The following is a 26,461-nucleotide window of genomic DNA, read 5'->3' as shown; positions in this document are numbered from 1 at the left end:
GCTTTTTCCTCATCGTTTCTGTGAAATATTGGAAAATGAAGAGCTTTTTGTGGTTAGACAAATATTTAGCTTCAGAGAAGCTAACCTGGGAATCCAGAGATATACTAGGGTATCTTAAGCTTTCCACAGTTTCAACAAGTTGGCCATCAACAAGTGAAACTGGCTGGTTTTAATATCTCGTTTTGTGCAGATAATTTAAATTATTTTGTCTTGGCCACACTGATTTGTAGCAGGCTAATGTGACACCACACCATGAAATCCATAGTGTTCATTCATCCATTCGTAATTCTAGTATGTATAAACGGAACCGAATGGACGCTTTATGGGTCCATTTGGTTCCATTTGTACACCCTCAAAGATTAAGTTAACACAGGATTTTAATGTGCATGTTTGAAGGGCCTTAGCATGGTCCAGACATGACCTAAAGGGTCTGTTTTCTGTGGAAAGCCAATTAAGGCCATGTCATCAGCATACTTAAACATTCTAAAGTGTTTCTCGTTAATCATAAATTCATTGTTAAAGAGAGAGCACAGGGAGAAGAGCACAGCCTTGTGGGTCATGTGACATTCCTCCCCTGACACAGACTTTGGTGTCTGATCCAGAGAACTAACCCTTTATTAATGTTTAGGTCAATGAGCCATTTCAGGAGAATGTGTGTCTTCGTTGAATTGAAAGCTGAGCTGTAATGCATGAATAGGACCCTGGCATATCCTTTAGATTGCATAAGCTGTTTAGTGACTGTTAAGCAGGGTCAACACAGCATCATCTGCTTCTCTCTCTCTCTCTCTCTCTCTCTCTCTCTCTCTCTCTCTCTCTCTCTCAGTGCCTCTGCCACTAGCATGGCATTCGTATAGTTTTAGTGCATGCCTGAGTGAACTTACTGTGTGTGCGTGATGGTGTGTTTGGGGTTTTACAGTATTAAACACAGGTCTGAAGGGTAAACACTCCTCTGTTTCATTGTGTGTGTGTGTGTGTGTGTGTGTGTGTGTGTGTGTGTGTGTGTGTGTGTGTGTGTGTGTGTGTGTGTGTGTGTGTGTGTGTGTGTGTGTGTGTGTGTGTGTGTGGACTGTGGAGTTTTACACACAGTCTGTCTTTACTCTCCTTGTCAGTGAGGTGTGTGGAAAAACATGTCTTCACTCATCAGCCACTAATAACAGGACACACACATCAATGGGCTCTTCCTCTGAAGTTCCATATCTCTCTCTCTCTCTCTCTCTCTCTCTCTCTCCCCCTCCCTATCTCTCTCTCTCTCTCTCTCTCTCTCTCTCTCTCGCACGCACGCACGCACGCACGCACGCACGCACGCACGCACGCACGCACGCACGCACGCACGCACGCACGCACGCACGCACACACACACACACACACACACACACACACACACACACACACACACACACACACACACACTGTACCCTGCTTATCAGGCACCTGTACTGAGGGGATTTTGTAATGTCAAGTTTCACATTAAATGCAATCAGTCACTAATCAGTAGTCTACTTAACACCATGGAGATCACATCAAAAGTCAAAACACAGCTTTATTTTGTCCTGTATTCATTATGTCCCTCTAAAGCGAGGCCAGGCCATGTCTAAATTGCCCTTAATGATAATCCTAAAGTCTGTCATGTTCTCCTGCTGCTGTTTTCTTTTTTTCTTTTTTGCCTTTATTGATAGGATAGTAGCCTGACAGGAAAGCAGCCCTGCTGCCGTTTTCTGATTGGTTTTCTGATTGGTGCGTCCAATCTCTGTTGGAGCTCATACCTCAACACATCATTGACCCTCTTCCTCCACCAGCGTGGTCAGCCAAACACAGCCTGGCGCGGTGGTGGTATGTCCGTCCGTGCCTCCGTCAGTCCCACTGCATCATGCTCTCTCTCCCCCGTCCCGCTACCCTGCGTCGTGGCTGAGACACCAGCTCAGCCTGAACCCATTAGACCAAATTGCTAAATGGCTCAAATGTGCAACCACTTAAGGCTATGTCTTTAAGAGGAGTAATCTTCAATCTACTGTAGCAGGCAAGAAGAGGAGGAGGGGGGGGGGGCTGAAATATAAATAGATGATTTGTGAGAAAGACAAAGAGGAAGTAGGTGAAGCCAAACAATATTTGCTTTTTCCCATAAACATCTCTCTCTCTCTTTATGTGTCTCTCCCGCTTCTTTTCTCTCTATCTCTCTCTGTCTGTCTTTCCATCTTTGTCTGAGACTTTCCATCTCTCTCTATCTTTCGCGCTCTCTCTGTTTCTCTGTCTTTCTCTCTCTCACTAACTCTCCATCTGACTGACTGTCTCTGTGTGTGTGTGTGTGTGTGTGTGTGTGTGTGTGTGTGTGTGTGTGTGTGTGTGTGTGTGTGTGTGTGTGTGTGTGTGTGTGTGTGTGTGTGTGTGTGTGTGTGTGTGTGTGTGTGTGTGTGTGTGTGTGTGTGTGTGTGCGTGCGCGTCTCACTGACTATCTGACTCTTTCTCATGTCCAACAGATGTATTTATGTTTGCTGTTGTCATTCAAGTGATGGATGAGAGTCTTACACAGTGTTAGCGATTGTGGTTAATGGACAGTGAGAACTGGACAATACACTCTGTGTGATTGTGCTCACCAGGATGACTAATGGCTCATAGTCTTTAGTTGTGTTGTCTCCTGTCCATCATATCCTATTTCATACCATGCAGAGAGACAGAGGGACAAGACACCAAGGGAGACTGACATGCAGACAGACTGGCTGACAGATAAATAGACAAACTGACAGGAGGACTGACCGGCTGACTGATTTGACATACACACAAATACTGATTCACTGACAAAGTTGGTGACAGACTGGAAAATAAGCCAACTGCCTGGCAGACAAACAGACGGACGGATGTACCGACTGACTGGCAGACACACAGACAGAGGGACATTTAGACAGACAGACAGAAGGAGAGGTTCCATGAACTGCTGCTGTGCAGACCATGAGTTTTCCAGCTTCCTGAAAGACCCCGCATCTCTGCTAGCGATCTTTGATCCTCCGCTGACATCATTACAAGTCTGTTGGGCTGACATCAGGCCCGGGCTGAAACACCGAGGGAACAGGGTTCACATACAGAGATGGAAACGGAGGGGTGGGGGGGAGGGGTCGGTGGGATGAATGTAATTGAAGACAGGATCTTGTCCTTGATTGTCCTGTGCTGCTCTCCAAAAACCCTGAGTGGTGTGGAGAAGGATGGAGGAGGATGGCTTGAGAAGACAGGAGGAGGCTCGGCCTAGCAGGCTGCATGCCCGCCGTCAGAATGTTTGCATTCTGCGCCAGTTGGATCACGAGGCCTGGTCAGTCGCTGGATGGAGACAGAGCAAAGGAGGGGAAGAAAGGGGAGGTGGGAGACAGAAGTTTTATGAAAGGAGAGGAGACTGGAAGGGGGGGGGTAAGATGATGAGACAAAGGAACAAAGAGGAAGGGGATTGTAGAAATCAGGGGAGAGAAATGAAAAGGAGAAGGGAGACAGAAAAATAAGAGAGAGGGTGTAGGATAACCCGCCTGGAGCGTAATCTCAGCCTTAACGTTGCTCAGCTCCCCTTCTCCTTCCATGACAAATTGAGCGACGTCGACGCTCAGACTGCGGAGAAAGTCCATGAGCTAGCTGAATGATGGTGGTGCTAAGAGCTTTCAAGGTGACCAGTGTAAAACTGGTTGGTGGGAAAGCGGCAGCAGTGAGAAGTCTGTTTATTTAATGATCTCAGATGTGTCTCTTCTGTTCTCCTCGTTTTACACTGGGGCTGCTGGCTCACTTGGAGTTCACACGGTGCAGCGTGCGTCCGTGATGGATACTGTAACCAACGGTATCATTAATGCAATCAGGCCGCGTCTGTTTTGTCTCTCATTAAGAACGGAGCACGAGCTATCTCGCTGACAAGGGCCAGGTCATTTGGTAGTGACTTTGAGCTTTTTCCTCCAATGTGATTTCCATTAAGAGCAAGTTTCCATACGAGTATGTGTGTGTGTCTGTGTGTGTGTGTATATGAGTATAAGAGAGAGAGAGAGAGAGGATAAGAGAATAGATAACAGCTGAAATTGCAATCTGTATCGGGGCTGCTTGGGTTTCAGCCGTGGCACAGGGAGTGATTGTGCTGCGTCTGTTTGGCTTTTCAACGCCAGGGGAGCTAATGTAGATTTATGAGGGCGAGGAATCAAGTGGACGTGGGGATATGGACGACCATGGAGCCTCTTATCAACATCTGGAGCCTGATAGCGCTGGCCCCACCACAGCTGTACGGCTGCAGCATACGCACAGCCACGCGTGCACAGGCACGTGTACAGTATACAGTATGCACAGGCTCCCATGCACAGAAAAACATACACATACACATGTTGAAATGCAAAATATACACATTATCAACACTTAAACCCACTTTGTTTGAACGGCTAATTGTGAAAATAGCAGATCAACAAGCTCACAACACCTCACATCGTGACGAAATGGGTTAAGCCATGGTCTCTCTCTCTCTCTCTCTCATGCCTTTCGATCCTCTCTTCAAGCTCCACCTTTGGCTCCCTTCGTTCCACTGTGACTGCCCCTGTTGCCTGTGGAGGTCAGTGCCGTGGTCTGGATGGGAACGTTATTCTGAATAATCCATGGCGTCCACAGATAACAAACATGAGTCACCAGCAGATGGGAAGGAAGGAGCCCCGGCGATGGGAATTTGGGATGAATGTGTCTTTTTCTGTCTCTGTGGATGAGGCACAGCCCTCTGAGCTCACACTACATGCACACACACTCTTTCACACACACATACTGTACACATGTTCACAAGTGTATCATTGATGCAAAATACATGTGTGTGCATGTGTATGTACACATATTCAGGGAAATATGCATGTGTGACGCAAAGACACAGACTTGGCACGCAAACACACGCGCACACACACACACACACACACACACACACACACACACACACACACACACACACACACACACACACACACACACACACACACACACACACACACACACACACACACAGCTTCTTCTGCTCATCCAGTTGGTCATATAGGACACATCCGGTTCACAGGGCTTTGTATGTAGAAGACTTAGTCATCACATAAATCACACAGATCTACGGGCAGGCGCTGAGGGCTGCTCACTTATTATGCAGATTAGGAGTTTGACTTCTGAAAATGATTTTACTTTCTCACTGTCCACTGTCCCATATTTTGTCTGTCTATGTATCTCTATCAGTTTGGTCTATCAGTCTCTCCTCTCTCTCTATCTCTTTCACTCTCTCTCTCTCTCTCTCTCTCTCTCTCTCTCTCTCTCTCTCTCTCTCTCTCTCTCTCTCTCTCTCTCTCTCTCTCTCTCTCTCTCTCTCTCTCTCTCTCTACCTACTAACTTCTCCTTGATTACATCATACTTCACACTCCTTCCTGTGTGTTACTGTACCCATAGCTATATAGTCCTGCTTTATGAGGTGGGCCTGGCCTATCAGCCTCGAGCTAGCTACCTCGCTTTGGTCACACACACACACACACACACACACACACACACACACACACACACACACACACACACACACACACACACACACACACACACACGCACACACACACACAAATGTAACACAGATCCAGTCCACAGAGCTACAGCAGGGCAGTCTACAGCAGAGTACAGCTATGTAAAGAGAGCTAACCTAGGAGGCGCGCTGCCCCGGAGTGAGAGCAGGCTTTCCGTGGGCCAGGGTCTGTTTCCAGTCAAACGTGCCTGTGTCCTTCCTGAGCCCCTGGGCTCCTGTGGCGGATCTGCCCCTGGGCTGCTGGGTTACAACAAGGCAGGGCCATGTAGTTTGTGTGTGTGTGTGTGTGCGTGTGTTAGTGAGTGTGACTGATCATGCCAATGGTTATTCACAGTCCTGAGTGCCGGAATACACACACATAGTTACTATGTTTACAACGTCACATAGACACACTTTTATCTTACCCACATGAATGCCCATAAGAGCACACGTATACACACACACGCACGTGCGCATGCATGCACGCACACACACCCTCCCACCCACGCACAGCTGAGACCAGTCCAGTGGTGTCAACAGCTCCAGCCCCCCCTCCCCACACACACACACACACACACACACACACACACACATGCGCACACACCAGCAGAACACCTGTCGGGTTGTGCGGCCCGCTCCAGGACACCTTCAAGTCATGAGCTCATCGGAAAAGCAATTAAAGGCAGCGTAGGCCCTGCACACTGGCGTAATGTTTTGTTTTGCTACTTGGCTTCGAAATTAACCAAACCTGTCAGAAGTCATCTGGCTGACGCGGGCTGGGCTATATTTATTTATTTTCTGTTGGAGAACCCTGGACGCAGGGTCCCCAGGTTGCCTTGCAGCCAACAATGAACCGATTCTGAGGAGGGGATTAGCTGGCTAGAACAAGTTCTCTCTCTCTCTTCTCTTCTCTCTCTCTCTCTCTCTCCCTTCCCCTCCCATCACCCTCTCTTTCATTGCCCCCTCCCTTCCCTCTCTCTTGGCTCTTGTCTACCACTCTAATGGTGGGGTCACAGCTTGTGGTTGTGAGGTTGTGCCCTACGTAACCCTAATCAGCTCACATGTATCATTGTGTGTTGACTTTGTGTTGGACTAATCACCCCGGCATCTTCATCACTACCGCTAACTACCCATCTTCATCACTATTGCTAACTGTCACATTTTGCCCTTAACATCATAATCAGAGAGGAGGAGTATGACATAAGAGCAAAATCCAAATCCAAATATGGAGTTCCACGCGGCTTCAGACTGGCCTCCAAGTACTCACTACACCGGGAAGCCATGCATGCTGTTATTAGACCCTCTATTATTATTATTATTATTTTTGCCAGACCCAAGGGGTCGGGCTTACATGAGGCTTTGTATCTGTTTTGTCCATACATGGTATGTCACTTTGTCCCCCGGCCCCAGCCAAAAAAGTCTGTCCCTCTTTCGTCATAGAAGGGACATACTGTAGAAGGGACACACGTCATGCGAAGCCCGGCCATTCAGATTTCAACCACTAGGGGTCTGGCAGTACCAGGTCTCCTGGTTCTAGTTTACTTGCAGTCATGGAAGAGATGTTGTGCTGTTGTAAAAGACAAATACTGTACATAACGCTAACATAGAAAACAGGGATATATGTTCTGTCATGGACGGACGTGTGTGTCTGTCTTGTCCCTGAAGCCCAGACTCTCAGCCACAACACCAGCAGCCTCGTGGTCTCTTTTAACTTCACTGGTCTTCAGCTTAAAAAAAAACTCAATGTCAAAACACATTAACAGGTCCAGTGATTCAAGCTGAGTCAAGGTGTGTGTGTACTGTATGTGTGTGTCTTCATTTGTGCAGAAATATTTGTCCCTTCGCCCACGTCTGTTCAAGCATCTGTGTTTGTGTGTATACTTTAAGGGCCCGGCTGCCGTGGTGCCTCTCTCTCTTTTGCTCTCTCTCTCTCTCTGTTTTTTTTTTCTTTCTTTTTTTGGTAGAATTACTTAGGAAGTAAGAAAAACACCTTTGTTATCGTTGTCATCACTTTTCTGTAATTACCCATATAGCGGCCTGTCAGGGCAGAGAAGAACAACACTGCAGCACGCTCCCGAGGTCGGCCGTAGCACGCCATGCCGTCCCACCCCACTACACCTCTCAAAGGACATGTCACTCTGAGACGCTAGTGTCAACACAGAGATGAAACGAGGACACAGGCGGGCAGTGGTACCCCCCTTCTTATAGCAACACGGTTAACACCCCCATTTTTCTCCTTTTGGAGACGAATTGGTTGGGGCCCTTAGCGCCATTGCTGCTGTGTTAGCTTTGTGGGGAGCAGGGCGAAAGCCAAGCAGGCAGAATGATAGAGGGAGAAAGAAAGAGAGGTAATGAAGAAAAACCTTGTTGCTGTTTTGAGGATAATTTCTCCGAGATGATCACACATAGCGGGAGTTTTTTTGGGATAGTGTTGACATGTGTCTGCTAGGTAATGGCTGCCGTCATTAGCAGAAGGCAAACAAACATCCATCTAGATGAAACCAGCTGTCAGTACACTCAAAACACCACCAATACACTGACTCCGCCCGCATAACTAGTTATTCACGTTATGATTTTACTCATTGTTGGATATTATCAGGTATTAACTTACCCTCCTTAATGGAACATCACTTACAGTAACTTGGTTACTCAATTATTTACTATTGGCTCGCTTTGCAGAATAAGGCCACAATACTTACTGGCGCTGTGCAATAACCACAGCTATAGACTCAACAGTTATCTGCAATTATGCATTTTATATCCTACCCCCCTCCAATTTACCCCAGTAATAACTCACTCGCTCATCTAAATATTATTGTATTATTACGCTGTGACTCATTTATGCTGAGCTTGCTGCGTTGTAGGTGTGACTCACGAGAACACTATTCAGACTGAATCTATCAAATAGATCTTTGCTGCTCAGCCCATTCCCAGCCAACCGGGTCCTGTGCTGTTGAGCGCCGTGTTGGGCTATGGTTAAAAAAAACGCTCATACTGGGGCCCCTGCACCGTAGCCACAGCCAAGGCCTATTAAGCAGCCACAGTGTGGTGTAGGAGTTCAAGCCACAGGGTTGAGGTGGCTGATTCCCTCCTCAGTAGGAGGGAGGGATGGAGGGGAAGGAGACAGATGAGGGAAGAGAGGGGAATGGCTTGGAGTTGGAGGGTGGGGTATTTTGGAGAAGTGAGCGAAGGATGTGGAGAAAGAAGGGGAGAGGATAGAGATTGGGACAGAGATACAGATAGCAAGGGAGATGGAAAGGAAGATGATGAGGAGACGGAGAGGGTTGGGTAAGAGAAGGGAACAAGACAGGAGCAGGGGGTGGATGGAGAAAATGAGGCAGGAGGAATTGAAGGAGGGCAAAGGGAGCGAATGGTAAGCGAGGAGGAGGTGGGAGAGAGTGGATGGCTGGAGGTGGAGAGAGATGGAGAGAATATTGAGGAATGGAGGGGCAGAAGGAAAAGGAAAAAAGAGCTAGAGCAGGGGAGGGAGGGGGCATTGAGCACTATGCCAGTCAGTTTGACTTCATCCAATGAGAAATAAAGTGTCTCGCTCATCAGATTGGATTCAGTAATCAGTGTTACAACATGAGTGGCACGAGATGAAACAGCATCTGGCGAATAATACTTAGCAACTCTGTGTGTTCATACAGTACAGCGGCCACAGCAACACACACACACACACACACACACACACACACACACACACACACACACACACACACACACACACACACACACACACACACACACACACACACACACACACACACACACAGTACATGCATAGACACACATACTACGTATAACACATTCAACACCCACACACTTATGCACATATTTCACACCACTTACGCTTGCATGCGTGTGCACGCACGCACACACTCATGCAGAAACATAGACACGTTTCACACCACACATGTACTGAGGCTCAGGGGCTACAAATCACACAGCGTTGTAAAAGTGGAGCAAATTAGGGCCGTTTTATTTGCATTGTTCACAGGGAATGATGGAGGAGGGAGAGAACTGTGCCAAGCTGGAGAGCTGGTGTAACAAAAGTGTGTGTGTGTGTGTGTGTGTGTGTGTGTGTGTGTGTGTGTGTGTGTGTGTGTGTGTGTGTGTGTGTGTGTGTGTGTGTGTGTGTGTGTGTGTGTGTGTGTGTGTGTGTGTGTGTGTGAGAGAGTGAGCGTGAGCGTGCGCGCGTGTGTGTGCGCGTGTGCGTGCGTGCCTGTGTCAGAGAAAGAGTGGGAGAATAATCGAGCTTATGCTACGTCAATGCCGTCAGGGAACCGTTAGGTGTCCTTGGTGGTGCAGTGCAATCAAGCCCTGTCAGAGGTGATACACAACACACACACACACACACACACACACACACACACACACACACACACACACACACACACACACACACACACACACACCCTCTGCTGCATGGCCACAGGGCTTGAAACAGAAGACTAGGCCTTCTTCTTCTAAAGCCCCGTAAAACCTTCTGAAAGTCCCGGTAGAGCCGAAACGTCCTCCCATGGCCATGCCGGGACATTCCACCGCACGCCAGGGACCCTGCTCTAATCCTCAAGGCATGGGAGTCATTATTGATAGGATCCTAATGCATTACCTCAGGGCCCCGCTTATTGTTGGTAAAGATTATTATTTAAGAGTAAACCAAAACCCCAGAGTACATCTCAAGTTTCATAGAAATCTATCAAAAGAAAATGTTATTCTTGGCTTGGCGCAACATTACTTTGAACGGCGCAAATGAAACAAACTGTGCCGCTCCCCCCTCGTCACTGTGAAAGCAGGAACAGGCCCGATACCCACAGGCGGGTCATTAGGATGCAGGGTAACTGTAAGACACCCAATCTGAGGAGATTTGTTCAAGTCACTCTCCATTACTTGTTATTAGAAGCGATGGATTGCGTCGATCCATATCGTCGTATCTCGAAGCAAAACAGCATATTTTTTTTCTAACACGCCACATAGTTTCTGCATTGGTAATTCCACATCACTTCATCAGTGTTCCTTTGGCTTACGATTGTTGCGCTGCGAAGTTCGATATTGACAAACGTGATGCGGAGTTGGCTGTCACACAAAAGCCCCTTGTGTGATTAAATTGACTTTGATTAGGCATTTGATAGCTTGTTGTTTGTGCTTTCCTGCCAATGTTGACGTCAGTTCGTTTGCTAAAAGCTATTGAAGCTGTGATACATGAGAAAGTTGGAGCCACTGGAGATGGGCAGCTGCAAAATTTTAGGGGACTAAAAGTTGGATCAAATCAATGGGGACAATACATTTAATTGTGGAAAAGGGGAAAAAGTGTAGTGAAAGAATGTTGCTTGTGCACTTGTGATAATGTCAAGTGAACATTCTAATCACCCCCCTCTCTCTCTCTCTCTCTCTGTAGGTGCTGTGTTGCTGGTTAGTGTCCAGGGTATAGCTGTCAATGTGGACCCAGTGTTCTGCACATGGCTTCTACACCAGCCACACAGAGGAAGCAACAGGCAACAGCACCAGGTAGGATATTCAAGAGATTTTAATGTCACATACTGTACGTAGATGTACGAGTTGCACATGCACTGTGAAAAACATAGGTTGGGGGGGTGCTCCTTAACAATTGTTTGCGGAGCTCCCAACACGTCACTCTCCTCTCCTCCTGGTTCTATCCATGGGTTCTCTCTCTCCATCTTTCTACTCCTGTGACTTGGTCATCTGCCCTTCTTGATCACTAATCAAAGCCCCTTTCATCAGGATCTATCTGTCCCTTTCTACACCTCCTGTCTGTCTCATCTCTTCCTCCTGTAATCTGTCTTTCTCCCTCTCGTGTCCTCCTCACTCACTCTCTGTCTCTCACTCCCTACTACTTTTTCTCTCTCTTTCTACCTCCCTTCCTCCTTCCACTTTCTTCTCTATCTCCCTCTGTTTCTCTCTCTCTCTGTGTCTTTCTCTCTCTCCAATTCCCTCCCTCATTCCCTCCCTCTCTGCTACCTTTTTCCATGTGTTCTGCTCCCTGTCTTCCATCCAGTCTCTCTCTATTTATTTGACAGGGGTCATGGTGATGGTTATGGACATTGAATGCACTGTGTGTGCGTACACACGCACGCACGCATGCATGCACACACACACGCTGATTGCTTGGGACATAGTGCAGGTTCTCCCCATGTAGTTCTGCTCTATAAATACATGCTTTAGTAAATGAAAGTATCATATTGTAATACTTTTAATGTTGCTGCTTTCAGCAAACTCATCTGTTTCATGCCTCCCACAGTTTGGAGGGGCTGTGTGTGTGTGTGTGTGTGTGTGTGTGTGTGTGTGTGTGTGTGTGTGTGTGTGTGTGTGTGTGTGTGTGTGTGTGTGTGTGTGTGCGTGTGCGTGTGCCTGTGTGCGTGTGCATGCATGGTCCTGTATATATGTGTGTGTGTGTGTGTGTGCGTGTGCGCATGTGTGCGTGTGCTTGTGCATGCATGGGCCTGTATATATGTATGTATGTGGGTGTGTACATTAGCCATATTTAGTGCATGAGTGAAGCTGGCAGACACAGAGACACAGAGAGAGTTAATTGCAGTAGGTAGACAGGGAGCGCAGCCCTGGGCCCTGGTTCAGCTCTGCCTCAGGGGTCACTGGGGGTCCTAGCTGTGCAGGGAAGCACATGTTATTAGTTGAACTGCTGCCAGGGTGAAGGATACATACGACTGTCTGTCATGGAGAGGTGGTGTGTGTGTGTGTGTGTGTGTGTGTGTGTGTGTGTGTGTGTGTGTGTGTGTGTGTGTGTGTGTGTGTGTGTGTGTGTGTGTGTGTGTGTGTGTGTGTGTGTGTGTGTGTGTGTGTGTGTGTGTGTGTGTGGACATGCATGTTTGTGTGTGGGTGTGCGCACACAGCCCATGTCAGGGCTCCTTGTCAAGGCCTAGCTAGTTTAGGCAACGCCTTGAAATGAAGGCCAGACTGCAGCCAGTGAAGGACAGAGGAGATGATCTCTGGGTGATGAGAATGAGGACGAGCAAAGTGAAATCTTTAATTTAATGCTGAAAGTGTAAGCATTGACAACTTTGTCAAGTTTTTTGTGGACAGGGGAGGAGGTGAGATCGATGGAGAGGAGGTGAGAAGAGGGTAGATAAATTGAGGTTAAGGATGGGAGAGGAGAGGAGAGGAGGTGAAAAGAATCAAACTAAGGGAAAGTAAGGAGAAAAGAGGAAATACTTTGGAATGGAGTGATGAGGGAGGGAGGGAGGCAGGGGTAAGAGGAGAAGAGAGAGGAGAGAAGTTGTGAGGCTGGTCGTGTGTGTGTGTGTGTGTGTGTGTGTGTGTGTGTGTGTGTGTGTGTGTGTGTGTGTGTGTGTGTGTGTGTGTGTGTGTGTGTGTGTGTGTGTGTGTGTGTGTGTGCACGCGCGCATGTGTGGTACAGGGAGTTAGCTCACATTATGTCATCCATTAGGAATGAATGATGGTCATTTGTTCACATGGTGTACCTGCTCTTAGCATGAATATTAGATTGTGGGCCAAGCACATATTTTCCATGAAGTGTACAGTGCAAGTCGAAATGTATAATATTTAGCCTGGTCTCTTTTTTTTTCTTTTTCTTTTTTCAAGCCTTCATGCATTTTCTTTTATGTCAAATAACACATGAACCATCAAACTCTTCATATTGTATGTCTATACAGTGTATTTGAGCGTTGTGTGCATGCATGGATGCCACGCGTGTATATATAGTCATAAGTGAGTATTTGTATTTCGCTCACATGTGCGTATGTGTACTGTACATTGTATATACTAGCTTGCTTGCATGTGTGTGTGCACAGCCTCCACTAGACGCTTTCGTAACTGCTATGTGAATGCATGTGTATTCTGTGATCGTAAGCATAGCATGTATTGTGTTTCCACTAGTGCAGTGTTTTCTGGTTTTGTTTAATGCTTTTTCTGAGAGGGTCCTATTAGCCATTAAGCTACTACTGCAGTTGAATTATTTTATTCACATGTGTTATTGATTTCTGAAGGCAAGGTTGGCGTTATTATAATACAGAAAGCAGATTTGAATGCTAATTTTGGGGGACCCATTTTTTGTTTTACGACAACAGTTAAATCACAGTAAAATCCTTAGTGTTAAAGACCCGCTCCAAAAATCTTGTTTTTAGTTTGGTTCATGTCTTTTTTAAGCTTACCCATGAAGATCCTGGTAGTTTCCTGTGCTCTGTATATCTCCAAAGCTTTCATATACTCATATACTAGTGTTTTAAAACCAAATTCTGGTGTTCAGACATGCACTCACTAAATCCAGGTTTGACGCAGGGCACTCAACTTGGCCAGGGTGTGACATCACATGCCAAACGTCAATCCGAGCCTCACAAGAGGCATGCATTTACATGCGTGGTTCCTGTCAAGGAGGATGTGAAAGGCTTGTTATGTTATTTGCCATGATGCATTTGGTGCTTCCGTTGGGATGTTTCTGATTAACAAATACTGGAATACAAAATGACAGCAAAGATAGAGCAACGATTAAGGTACTATAAACCGCCTTTAAGGACGTTTTGGGGTGAGAAATCCATGACATGTATTGAACAGGGATGATTTTTCTGAGGATTTCATCCATACCAGGAGACATGTGGACAGGGACTTTAAATTGACTCTTAGAGTGCACAAACTCTGAGAGTATACAAATGTAACCAAATGGACCCGAACATTTGTACACTCTCAGAGTAAAACTAACCCTGACGTATTTACTGTGCAGAGTTGAGACGGTAACAATGATCAGCGTGTGGTCACCCTATAGCACCTCCAGTTGGTCGTTAGCCTTGTTGCACGAGGCCTTGGTGTGGCCTTGCGCAGCTGCATCACAGATTTGTTCTGCTGCTAGTTGATGCCAGGGGTATTCCCTCATTTCAGAGACCAACATTACATCCTGTTTTTTCGAAGTCTCAGTGCCAGTCAGCGTGTGTGTGCATGTGTGCATTTGTGCGTGTGTGTGTGTGTGTGTGTGTGTGTGTGTGTGTGTGTGTGTGTGTGTGTGTGTGTGTGTGTGTGTGTGTGTGTGTGTGTGTGTGTGTGTGTGTGTGTGTGTGTGTGTGTGTGTGTGTGTGTGTGTGTGTGTGTGTGTGTCTGCTGTACCAGCAGCGCAGGCGGCCCCTCAAAACAAACACAGACAGCCATCACAGACTCCTGTTGCTCTTGGAGACCACCATACCACCCCACCCCACCCCCCCCTGCTCCTTCTCTCTCTCTCCCTCTCTGCCATTTAACTGTGCCCGATGTTTCCTGATCAGTCACGTTAAATGTTTTTGGAATTAATTGTAGATTGATTAAAAAATATTTAGAATTTAGAGGTCGGAGACCTTTGTCACATGACTTGATTCCCAAATGTGACGACTTCTGACCTGCTCTATTCTCTCAACAAAAACAAAAAAGAAGACTTGAATTGACTTTGACTTGGTATTCAGTACTTGGAACTTGGTCTGTTTTGTTTGCCAATGAGCATTGCCTGACCATTTGACTTTCTAACACTTTGAAACAGCTAAGCTGCGCACAAGACTTTTTAAAGAGAAAGTGAAAGAAACTGTCAAATATTATCGTTATTATCAGATTCAGTACAGAAATTCCACATTGGTGCATCCCCAGGTACTGTATGAAAATCAGGAAACAGTTGAGTCTTTGAATGAATATATAAAACCCTTTTTTTCCCTCTCCAAGTAATTTAACTACTTAAAGTACTAACTACAGCAAAAAAAAATACATAAAACATGTTGATAACACTTTTTGTTTGATTTAATTGTTTAATTTTCAAAAGAAAGTTTCTTGCCACCTTCCCCATGACCTCATGGGTGCTTAGTCATGCTGTGATGTCATTGCAGGCTCCAGGGGCAGTTCCCATGGCAATGCCCATGGCCAAGCGGCGAGAGGATGAAGTGTCTGTGGGGAGCACGCCATTGGCCAAACAGCCATCCAATCCGGCCTCTGACTACGCCAGCAGCCCGGTCAAAACCAAGACTGTCACAGGTATGCTCATCAAACCCAAACTGTTGTCATAGATTCAATAAATCCATGAACACAAACTTACAATAACATGGCATGGTATCAATCTAACATACTGTAGAGTTCTACGTTGAGGCAGCGTCACAGGGGTTACATTTAAATTGTCGGCCTGTTTTCAGATAAGGTTCTATAAGGTTGAGTATTACTGTTCCTTTGAAATCTCCAATCACATTGTGATTATAGCGTGTGACAGTTTGGACTCTCCGTTGCCACCGTGTCTGTGCAAAGAGGCATCTCTGATTTCAATAGTGAAATAATAACAGCCTACAGTTTTTAACCTTGTTACTATGTAATTAATCCATGTTACTATGTTGTTACATAACATACTGTGGCGACCTGACACCTGGGTGACCCTGTTCCTTGGAGGACACCGCATCTCCAGGCATCCCTGCTCTGTTTTCCTCCTTTAGCTGTATTACCGTGGCTCTCTGGGCTCCAGATGCCCAGAATAGATGAGTGGCTTGGCTGTCCAGACCCTTCCTCTATGCCAGTTTTCCGCTTTCTGGGACCCCCCTCCTCAGGACACATTCACACACACACACGCACACACACGCACACACACACGCACACGCACACACACACACACACACACACACACACACACACACACACACACACACACACACACACACACACACACACACACACACACACACACACATGCTGGTACACATTCACACATGTAGGGATTCGCACACGTGGAGATCTGTGCATACACAAATACATACACACATTCACACATGCACAAACACACCATTGCTTTGGTCCTCTCTGTTAGATCCTCTCCGGTGTATTTTCCAGCGAAGTGTCTTGCTGTTTCTAAGTTGGAAACTCTGAACCCTTTGGGGCTCAGGATAGACAGATTGGAGAAACAGGAGAGCAGAAGGACATAGAAGAAGAGAGGATGGGCTGCAGTTCAGAACCTTGTCAGGGATGTGACTGGCTGGTTTATAGTCTTGAACACGCTGTTAAACACATACACGCCCGTTATTCCCATAGGTCCCGGGGTTATTTGCAGTGGTTGCAGGCCAGGTCAGGACAGGAGTCAAGTCATAGAGCGTGTGCGTGCAATGCAATAAGCACTTCTAATGTTGTTCTTGTCAGTTTGAGGAACATGCCTGTGATAGTGTTGGAGCTGACACAAGTGAGTCTAGGGGAAGCCCTTCACACACACAGACGCGCGCACACACAAACACACACACTCACACACACACACACACACACACACACACACACACACACACACACACACACACACACACACACACACTCATACCTGGGAGGACTGCTAAGCAGTCACTCTGTTTAGGAGCTGTCCGTGACACAGCACAGGCCCTAATTCACTGCAGCAATGGTTTTCATTTAATACCCATACAGTATAAACGTAATACCCCCCCCCCCCTTTCTCCCTCATGTTTCCCTATTGATATTTAATTGATGTGATTCAATGGAATATCTTGGCTGGGCTTCACGTTGGGGGAAACTGAATTAGTTGCAGTATTTTAGAAGGGAAAAAAAAGGAAGAAGAAAGGCCTCCCCAGTCTCTACTGTTTGAATGTCACGGTGTTTAGACTCCAGGTCTTCTAAACGCTTTCATGGTCGAAAGATGCTCTGCCAAGCGATTGCAGCAAAGAGTCAGGGGAAATAAGCAAAGGATGGTTTACTTTCTTTCAAGTCAGTGGGAAATGTGTTCCCAACAGGAGTGATGAGTCCCTGTTTTGGGTGAAGTCATACTGTAGCTATAAATATCGGCATATATCTATGACGTCGCCCCTTTTGTCATAAAGTTGTTTTGACAGGCGAAATGCTCCTATGACATTCTTGGAGTCCTAAAAAACCCATTAAGGTTCTTTTTGGTTCTCTTTTAAAAGCTTGCAGCCCGAAAAGGTCACAGCGCCTTTTTCCTTCGTTTCCCCCTGTTGCTCCTTGATTCATCTAATCTACACTAATGGCTTTTCCATACCACAGCATCTTTGCTTACTCACATCTCGACAGTGTGCTCATTAAGGGCCGTCAGTAAACAGTCCCCCTGGCTCCCACAGAGTGCACACAGCTCCAGCAGGCTGCAGCCCATCACCAACACTCTGCTAAAGTCTAATACAACTAGAGTACACTGTGGTTATCAATCTACATGGCCTCCTATCTGCCAGCTGCCTTTTTCCATCTTAAACTTTTGGTTTGCTTGTCTTGTTTTTTGTTAGTCATTCTCTCCTCCTGTATGGTTCTCTACTGGTATGGTCATCTGCAACTGTGTGCGCATCTGTCTGACTGTGAGACAGTTGTTAGTTTCACAATCAGCGCATGCACACACACACACACACACACACACACACACACACACACACACACACACACACACAAATAAACACACACACACTCGTTTACCATGTCTTGTGATGAAATGTTAAATGGACAGCACATCTGGACTGGAGTTGTTTGCGTAATGGAGTGTTTAATGTTGGGCATGTTCCTATATGGCATCTCATTATTGGCTTGCATTAGTTCATTAGAAACATATACTCAGTCATTCTTGAGCACTTTCTACACCAAATATTTTCCTGGTAAAGGGTAAACAAGCCTTTGGTTACTAGGTGTTGCTACCATGTGTTCTTAGATTTCAAAATAAAAACCCACACATTGAAATGAAATTTCTCTCAGTAGTTAAATGAATAGCATCTCCTTTGGAAATGGCCGCAGCACTGCCGGAACAGATGTAACAAAAAAAAAGTTACAAATTGTTTCCGAGAGCAATCAGAATAAGGAGAGGGCCGAGGCATTTAGGCCCTGGTGGTTCTAATTACAGCCAACGAGCCTCCCCACAGTGGAGGCACCGTCGTGACGGACTGCAGCTCCTCTCAGCAGCGGGAACTGGCTGCAGTTTCAATCCATTCCCCAACTCCACTTCCTTCTCATCATAAGAATCCATCCTTCCTGTGATTAATTGAACATTTTATTCCTGTAATAATGTGATGGTGATGACTTTATGGCATAGGAAGTGCTGGGAAATATAGTGAGTGAAAAATGCAAAGTCCTCATGTCCTGCGGTGGCCAGTGGATTGCAGCGATACTTGATATATAGAATTATACTGATATTCCGCTATACTCAATTGTCTTAATAATCCAGACTTCCTGTGATTAATTGGAGGGTGATGAATAGAACAGCGAAGTCCTCATATTGTCCAGGTTTGGCAGGTTGTGATGAGGGAGATATTTGATATATATATATACTTAATTATATGGGTTTATACATCCTGATATTTAGCCCTCCCTCTGGTATAAGCTAGTTGACGGAGAGGCAGTGGTCTGAGAGAATCAAATGGAAGGAGAAAACTACAGTATGTGGTGAGACCCTCAATGTTTATATCCACCCTAAAGCAGAATTCACATGCGTGTTACTCCCTTGATTGCACACAGTTCAGTGAACACTGAATACTGGTGAGCACAAACAACTCCTATTCAAAGGAATAAATGGGAATGGGAACAGTTGCAGTTGTGAACTATCCAAGGTTATAGGGATACCTTGTATTCGGTGTTTAGGGTGGATTTCCCCTTGTAAAACCTTCCCTGCAGTCACGTCCTGAGAAGAGCTGCTGACATCCAACATGTTATGATTGGAATTAGGCTCTCTAAAGATGATTTATTAATTGCTTTACCATGTGTGCTGTGCAGCACACTGAATAAGGGGCTGGATGTTTTAACAGTGGGGGGGAGCAGCTGATGGCGGGAGCTTGCTCTGGTCTGGGCTGGCTATTATGTAAAAGACTCTGGCTGAGGTCAGACCTTCAATATGACTTGGTTATTAGTTTATCATGTTTTCCTGTGATGTTTATGCTTTGTTGAATGTTTGCTGGACATATAAAATTATTTTCTGGGTCTTTTCTTATGTCAGCAGGGGATGCATTTCATCTGCAAAGCCGTTGGTGGCGGCTTGTCGTCTGATGGATCTTTATGAATGTATTTGTAATAGCCGCATGTTTACCTCAGGACATCTGATCCTGCTGTTTAGCTTGGATTGAATCAATAAGGCTTAATGATTTACTGCAAGGGTAAACCTGATGGGACAAGAGATGAGAAATGGGCATTGTGTCCTGATGGGCTTTAATCTCATCAGCACTGACGGAGGAAGTTTTGCAGGCAAATTGATAATTGCCCTGAGAAATGAATTGTGTTGTTGTAAGAAATGAATTTAAATGGTCCAGCTCATTTTTCCCTTTCTGGATCGGGTACTGAGAAAGTATTTCCTTTTGTTGGTTGTTTTTTCTTTTTGCTAAATTGTAATTTGGCATTTCACTCGGTAGCTCTAATGTGTTTGTTTTAACATGACTCCAAATAAACGTCTAGATATATGACAAGGTTCATTTTAGTTGCGGGGGTTATGTGCGGAGTATAATTTCTCCGGGGACTTTAAGGGGGTTGGTAATCACCGCAGCAGACGTTTTATTTTTCAGCCTTCAGTCGTCTATTTAGGTAAACAGAGGGGAGATGTACAGGTTGTTTGCCAGTTGGAGTCAACACATGTGTTTGAGCCGCCATTCGTAGGGACACATGGGAAATAAACACACAAGGTTGGCTCGGGCTCAACGGAGGCAGCCAGCCAACTGGACTGCCACTGGAGCTGTACACTGTTGACCTGCAGGAGACGTCATTAGGTTCTTATAGGAACCGCATCATCACCAGTATCCTGCCACAAAGCAACAGCCTATCATGAGTGTTAGAGCTCAACAATTCAACCCTTACATGTATTATTTTGTTTGTCTTGTGAACATTTGCTTTAAAACGTTTCATGCTGTTTCCCCTTGAGAACTTCTGGCATCAAATCCATTAGGAATCAAATAATTGGTATTGGTATAAAATGCTATATTCTGTTCTGTACCGGATTGTTGCACTGTTTTGATGTACTGGTCATAGTTCCCTTTTTTGAAGCATACTGAAGAGCACAACATGGCTTCCAATCACTGACATTGTAAAGGCTCTTGCACACTTACTTTTAAGCTGTCATCCGATAACAGTCGTTATGCACAGATCTTGCACACTATGGCCGAAAATGTAGCAGAACATCATGCAGTGAGGATAATTGTGTGGTTCTGAAGTGTAGAAATGTAACTAAGAAATGTAGAAATGTTACCAAAAGTTATATTTCTACCCTCTCAGTGTTCAATTAACCCTCAGAACTTTACAGTGATCTTGCAAGAGTGCAGCTCAGGCATTCTGGTACTCCTGGCATGTCAAGTTAGTTTGTGCTCCAGTATAGCATTGGCTCCCAGCCCTCCTTTGAAAAACACTGAAGCACACAATGTTTCACCCACTATGCATTAAAGTGGTCAATTGGAAAATATCAAGTTAACAGGTTGTATGTTGAGAGACAGGTTGCTTGGCTGGACCTCCATTTTGAGATTAAATGGCCCGATATGCTGGATAGGATGTGGAATAATATTGATACGTGGGCAATTTTTTTTTGTTCCGCCTGATTATACCTTGGCCACGGCAATACTTTTCTGTGCCCACTGATTATCATACTTTTCCACTGGAGATATAGATTTTCCCTCAGAACTCACCTCAGGGGAATTAACAGGATAAATCCTAATCCAGTGAAAGAAAATCATTTTCTGTGTGTTTTGGTAGTTCAAAGCCTCCTCTCTGAACAACTGTAATAGCGAGTCATCCCTGCTTCCAGTTGGCCTTCTGAACAGATGCCTGGCACTTTTATGGTCTAAAGAGAGTGCTGTGTTGTTTTGTTATTATACCACATTCAGCCTAGCTACAGCTTGGTGGTAATCAAGAGGGGACTTTCCTCCAGTTCCTACGAGAAGGTGCCTGTTAATGTGTAGGCAAATGCATGGAGACACTCAGCACCAACCTAGCTCAGATGGTTTCCCCAGAAGACAGTGAGGGCAGTTTCTCACAACCAGTAGTACCTGGACAGTGGACACCACTTGGCAGCAAGACGTTGAACTCTGTCTCTTTAACATTCTGGCTTTGATCAATGTACGTATGTTACACTTACAGTGTATACATTTTATATGACAAACTCTGAGTTTCATTTACTGGACCTGTTAGGTAAGACCTTGATTGTCCATTTTTCTTTAGTTTTGTCTTTGAACTCTGCACATGCTAACATAATGCATTATACACATTACGCAGGATACATTTGACTAAACACACTACATTTATCTGCACAGAGATTAGACTGGACTAGAAACCCTTGCTCTATTTTCAGTTCTGTGTTCTATAAGCATATTGTTCCCAATACGTGTCGTAATGTAAAATAATTCAATTTTGCACCCTTTAAAACACTACTGCTGCAGTGTGGCTGATGACGATGTCATAATAGAAGAGCTTGACGTGTCATGTCCTCAAAGGTCCCTCTTGTTGTTTAGAGTTGTGTGGCTTTGGCAGGGGGTTGTGTCACTAGTTGTTTTGTTCTGTTTGAGGACAGTCGATGTTCCTATTTACTTTACTGGCCTTGATGGGACTCTGGTCACAGTATTTTGCCTGGCCAAACATTTTAGTAGATGATAGACTGTACGTTGCAGAGTGTTTTGGATTAATTTTTCTAAACCAAACACTAGAACGATCATTTATGTCACCTCAAGGGGTTTGTTTGCATGTTGCTAAGGAACACCATTGCAGAAGTGTTAACGGTTGTTTTCATGTGATTATCCTTCACAAGAAAGGCCACGGAACGGCGACTTTGAAAACAAGTCGTTTCGCCCGAGTTTTGAGGTCGGCTTCAGTCTCTCTCGCACAATTACGCCACAAATTGGTTCACATAAAACTAGCCTCTTAAGTATTTTCTTTATTTGTCCCTAATGAATGTTCTTGTTGGCAGCCAGAGCGTGTTTTCGAATTGAGAGCCTCCCGGGCCTTCTCATTGTTCTCTACTAGCCCCTACCAGAGTAATGATCTCATTGGCTTTACTTCGAAATCCTAAAATTAGCCACTGGCGCACAGGGAACGCACTTAGTTTTAACTAAGAAATCTGTCCTACAAATCTGGCCGTGCTTTCTCAAGTTTGGAGAATTTGTTTTCATATCCTGTCTGCTCGTGGTCAGGAGGATGGGATTAGATCTAATGTTGTTGTTTACTAGGAAGATATGAGAGATGGAGAAGCGGCGGGCGGCAGGGAGGATAGTTGTACTTTGAATTGGTATGGGAGAAGACATTGTTTGACGATGCAGTATCAGTCAGGGTCCTGGGGCTCACCTGGACTGCTTGACATCTCTGTGATCTCAACTATGCATCAGATGAAAAAAAGAGTTTGGGATTGAGAGCGTAATACAAGGTTCCTCGGGTTGAGAGTGATATGTTATGGATCGAAAGAGAGTAATATGAATTTAAAAGAAAAGAAAGCATGATAAATATATGCATGTGCATCTATGTGTTTGTGTTTGTCTGTAAATGAGAGCTGATGAGGGGACGTCAGGCAGAACTCACAAGTCATACTTTTACCATAATCCTGACCCAAGTAGCTTGATGGAAGTCAGGCAGTTTTTATTGGCCGCCGCCCGCTTTGCAAGAGGGGATAATGTTTTCATTGTGCAGTTATTTATGTAGTTTAATTTTTCTTGCAAAGTCAATAATTTATCAAGGTAATGAAGGGCCCAAGCAGGGAAAGAAAAACAATAAACGGCAGGAATAATGAGATAGTAGGGCCCCCTGAGGAGGGCGAGTGCGGTCTGCGGGGAGCTTAATTCACCAGATTAAAATGTCCCTCGCTCTCACTGACGAGCCCACAAACTGCTCACTGACATGCATGCTGGTCAATCTTCAGAGAACGGATCTGTCCCACGTCTCGTCCTTGAAGTATTCCTTCTGTGCTCTTATGAATGATGGGGGGATTAGGCCATGTGGATGTTGGCTGGGGTTTTTTGGGGGGTTAAGGTAAGAGGAGAGAGGGAGGGAGAGTTGGGGTTGAGATGTGGTTCATCAGGCAGAGAAGGGGATTAGTTGAGCGGACTTGGGGCAGTTCATATGACAGGGAAACAGGAGTGGATTGGAAATTGGATTGGGGTGATTTCATCAGGGACCTTTCAGAGGGTCTCGGTGTCACTGAGGAAAGACACGTCTTCTCCTTCGTTCTTTGCACGTTGTGTCATGGTCTGGCTGGCAGAGGCCGGCCTGCAGCCTTTCTCATCTGATCCCTCTCCTCTTCTTCTCTCTTATCCCTCCCCTTTGCTCCTCTTCCCTTTCCCCTTTCCTCTCACACTACTATTATAGACCAGGGGTCTTCAACAGGGGGTCCGGGACCCCTAGGGGGTCCTCAGAGTTACTACAGGGGGTCCTCCAAATCTTTGTGTGATAGGATTCTGAGGGGAGTGAGGGGAACATTAGCCAAAAATAGCCGATCTACAAACACACAGCGCTGTGAGGCGTTGTGAGCTTGTAGATCTGCTATTTTTGGCAAAGAGGTTTGGTGTAGAGGGAAGAAATATCTAATTTAATTTAATCTACAACACTATTCTTTACAATATGTATTGGGGGGTCCCTGCTTCATCTCGCTCTCAGCTAAGGGGTCCTTGGGCTGAAAAACTTTGAATACCCCTGTTAAAGACTAATCTCCAATATGAATATCCTCCTCACTACAGCTACAGTATATTCACATGTTAGAGGGCATCTTGGAACCCTCAAACCCACCGGTCTCAGAATGAAGGAGCAAAAGAGAGACTCTATATGCAGTGGGGGGGAGAGAGAGTGTGAGTGTGAAGGACACATACAATAAAACTGTGGTCTGAAAGCAGCCAGCCCTCCACAGACAGCCCGGCCGTACCACCACTTTGCATGGCGGCTTCAATAGCGCTGTAACAAATGGAGTCGCATAAATATTTAAATAAACACCGACCTGCATCCAAAACAAATAGGCGGGTGGGTTATTAAAGAGCCTCGGTACTGCCTCCGCACGCAGCTGTAACAGAATATACAACACTTCAACTCATTGTAAACCACCGGTAATAGGGAACATACCAGAGAGATACAGGGCCTGCATGGGAAAACACTGATGGTCCCTGAACGAGACGCCTTTTTATGGTACAGTTGCTCAACCACTCTGCAAGGACAGAGGGACAGTGTTGGTTATTTTAGAGCCTGACCGATGCCAGCTTTTTTGATCCAATGGCGAGTCCTAGAATACCAATTATTGACCGATTTAAAAAAAAATCTATTTGAAATACTAAACTGATTGAAAATATTTAAAACAAACTAGACCGGTTTCTGTTGGGCACTGGCCTATTCGGGTATGATGCAAAGTTGGGAACGATGGGAATGTATGCCCCTGCAGCTGGTTAAACGATACCCGTTGCACCCATTTTACCCATTGTCAGAGTACACGTTGTTCCCATCTGTCTCTATGTGTCCCTTTTATGCCTAATCTATCTGGCTTTAGTGGTTCTATCAGACTGACTTCATGCTTGGCCCATTATGGGCATTTACTAAATTGGACGGCTCTGCAGTTCTGGACAACCAGTTCTCCATATATGCCTATATATATATATATATATATATATATATATATATGAGCATATTGGTTGGATTGGCGGTTCTGGACAACTGCCTATCTGCCGACTCGACACTGCACTCCCTCGGGTCCTCGGTGATGCGTGCCAGAGTTTGAAGTTAATTGATCTCAGTTCTCAGGATCTAAGGACTGTTCCTTCTCTCTTGTCATGTGTCAAATCCTGTGTTTTAATTTTGCGCTCCATCTGTGAGGGTCCATTTTTACACTCCCAGAGTTAAATCAACACTCAGGATTTTGCTGTGCAGTAATGTGTGAGTTGACTATGGACAGCTTGCTCATGCACGTGTGTGTCTGCGCCTGCTAGAATGAACATTTGCACGGAGTGCAATGCACACCCGCCACACACACCCTCACACCTTTTACAGCCCTAGTTGATCTGCTACAGTGGTGTTGTGTAGCACATCATGAACTGAGGCCACACTTGATTTCGCTTCTCTCTCCCAACTCATTGTGCTGTAATGGCATTGTGTTTTTTTGTGTGTGTTTTGATCTGATCACTTGACACATGCTCGCTCTGTGGGCTTCAAAAGACCCTGGGCTTTCACTGGCTGTGACATGTGACAGTTGGAGCTGTTAAAGAGGATGAATAATCACCATTAGAACACCAGCATGTTTATGGGAAAATGGACTGGCAGCTCTACACTCCAGATGAAGACTGGGACATAGAGGGAGAAAGAAGGAAAGAGAGAGATAGAGAGGGAGGGGCTGTAGAGAGGGGAAAATAAACCAGCGGACAAGGCTGTGCGGTTAGGGGATGTCCTGTCATTAGCCTAACATATTGGCTTAGCAGAGGTTGAGAACGAGGACATGACTGTGAGGGCACAAGGCAGAGGGAATAACCCAACGCTAAGAGGACTCTGTGGACTTGTTAGTCCTGGGGCGTTTTAAGGGCCTGTCAGGCCATCCCATCACATTCCCGTTTCCATTGGATTTAGAGCTCTCTTGTTCTCCCATTCTTCATTCTCCATCATGTGTCTCTCACTGCATGCAGTGCCAAGGCTATAACTATGACCCGGCCTCAGTTTGACTCTTGAAGCTACTCATTTAATGTGCCCACCTTCCCCTCTCTGCAGAAACGCCGGGCCCTCCGCTCACCATAACAAGCTATGGCAGTTACATTCCAAGTAATGACCCCAGGATTAATGATCAGAGCCCTGGGATGGTATTAAAAAAAATAAAAAATGCGGAGACGCATGCACGCTGCCCCGGTATTGGCACAGCCTGCAGTTAGACACACTCTGTGATCTGCCCAGCAGACTCTTGCCGTAGAAGGGTTTTCACTTCCTGGCCAAGTCCCAGAGTCCAAAGTCTTGGAAAACAGATGAAAAAATTAAAAACTTCACTCTATTGTAGGTTAAGGTTAGGTATAATATGTTACAGTGGGGACTAGGTTGATGTTTAGCTTTTGCGGAAGTAAA

At 45.6% G+C, this 26,461-nt stretch overlaps 1 protein-coding gene across 4 annotated transcripts in view; it reads left to right on the top strand.

The window, feature by feature from the left end:
- The window catches only part of vps13b (vacuolar protein sorting 13 homolog B), a 443,292-nt gene that overhangs the window by 159,447 nt on the left and 257,384 nt on the right, over positions 1-26,461 (top strand). For all 4 annotated transcript variants that reach the window (XM_084052011.1, XM_084052012.1, XM_084052010.1 and 1 more), the window contains exons 20-21: positions 10,920-11,029; positions 15,352-15,496. In XM_084052011.1, coding sequence (XP_083908137.1) covers positions 10,920-11,029; positions 15,352-15,496 — 255 coding nt within the window. The remainder of the gene's footprint in view (positions 1-10,919; positions 11,030-15,351; positions 15,497-26,461) is intronic.

The sequence above is a fragment of the Gymnoscopelus microlampas genome (genome assembly GCF_963454915.1).
Source record: "Gymnoscopelus microlampas genome assembly, chromosome: 3".
NCBI classification, from domain to species: Eukaryota; Metazoa; Chordata; class Actinopteri; order Myctophiformes; family Myctophidae; genus Gymnoscopelus; species Gymnoscopelus microlampas.
Note: the sequence above shows the minus strand (reverse complement) of the source record. Positions and strands in the feature narration are given on the sequence as shown.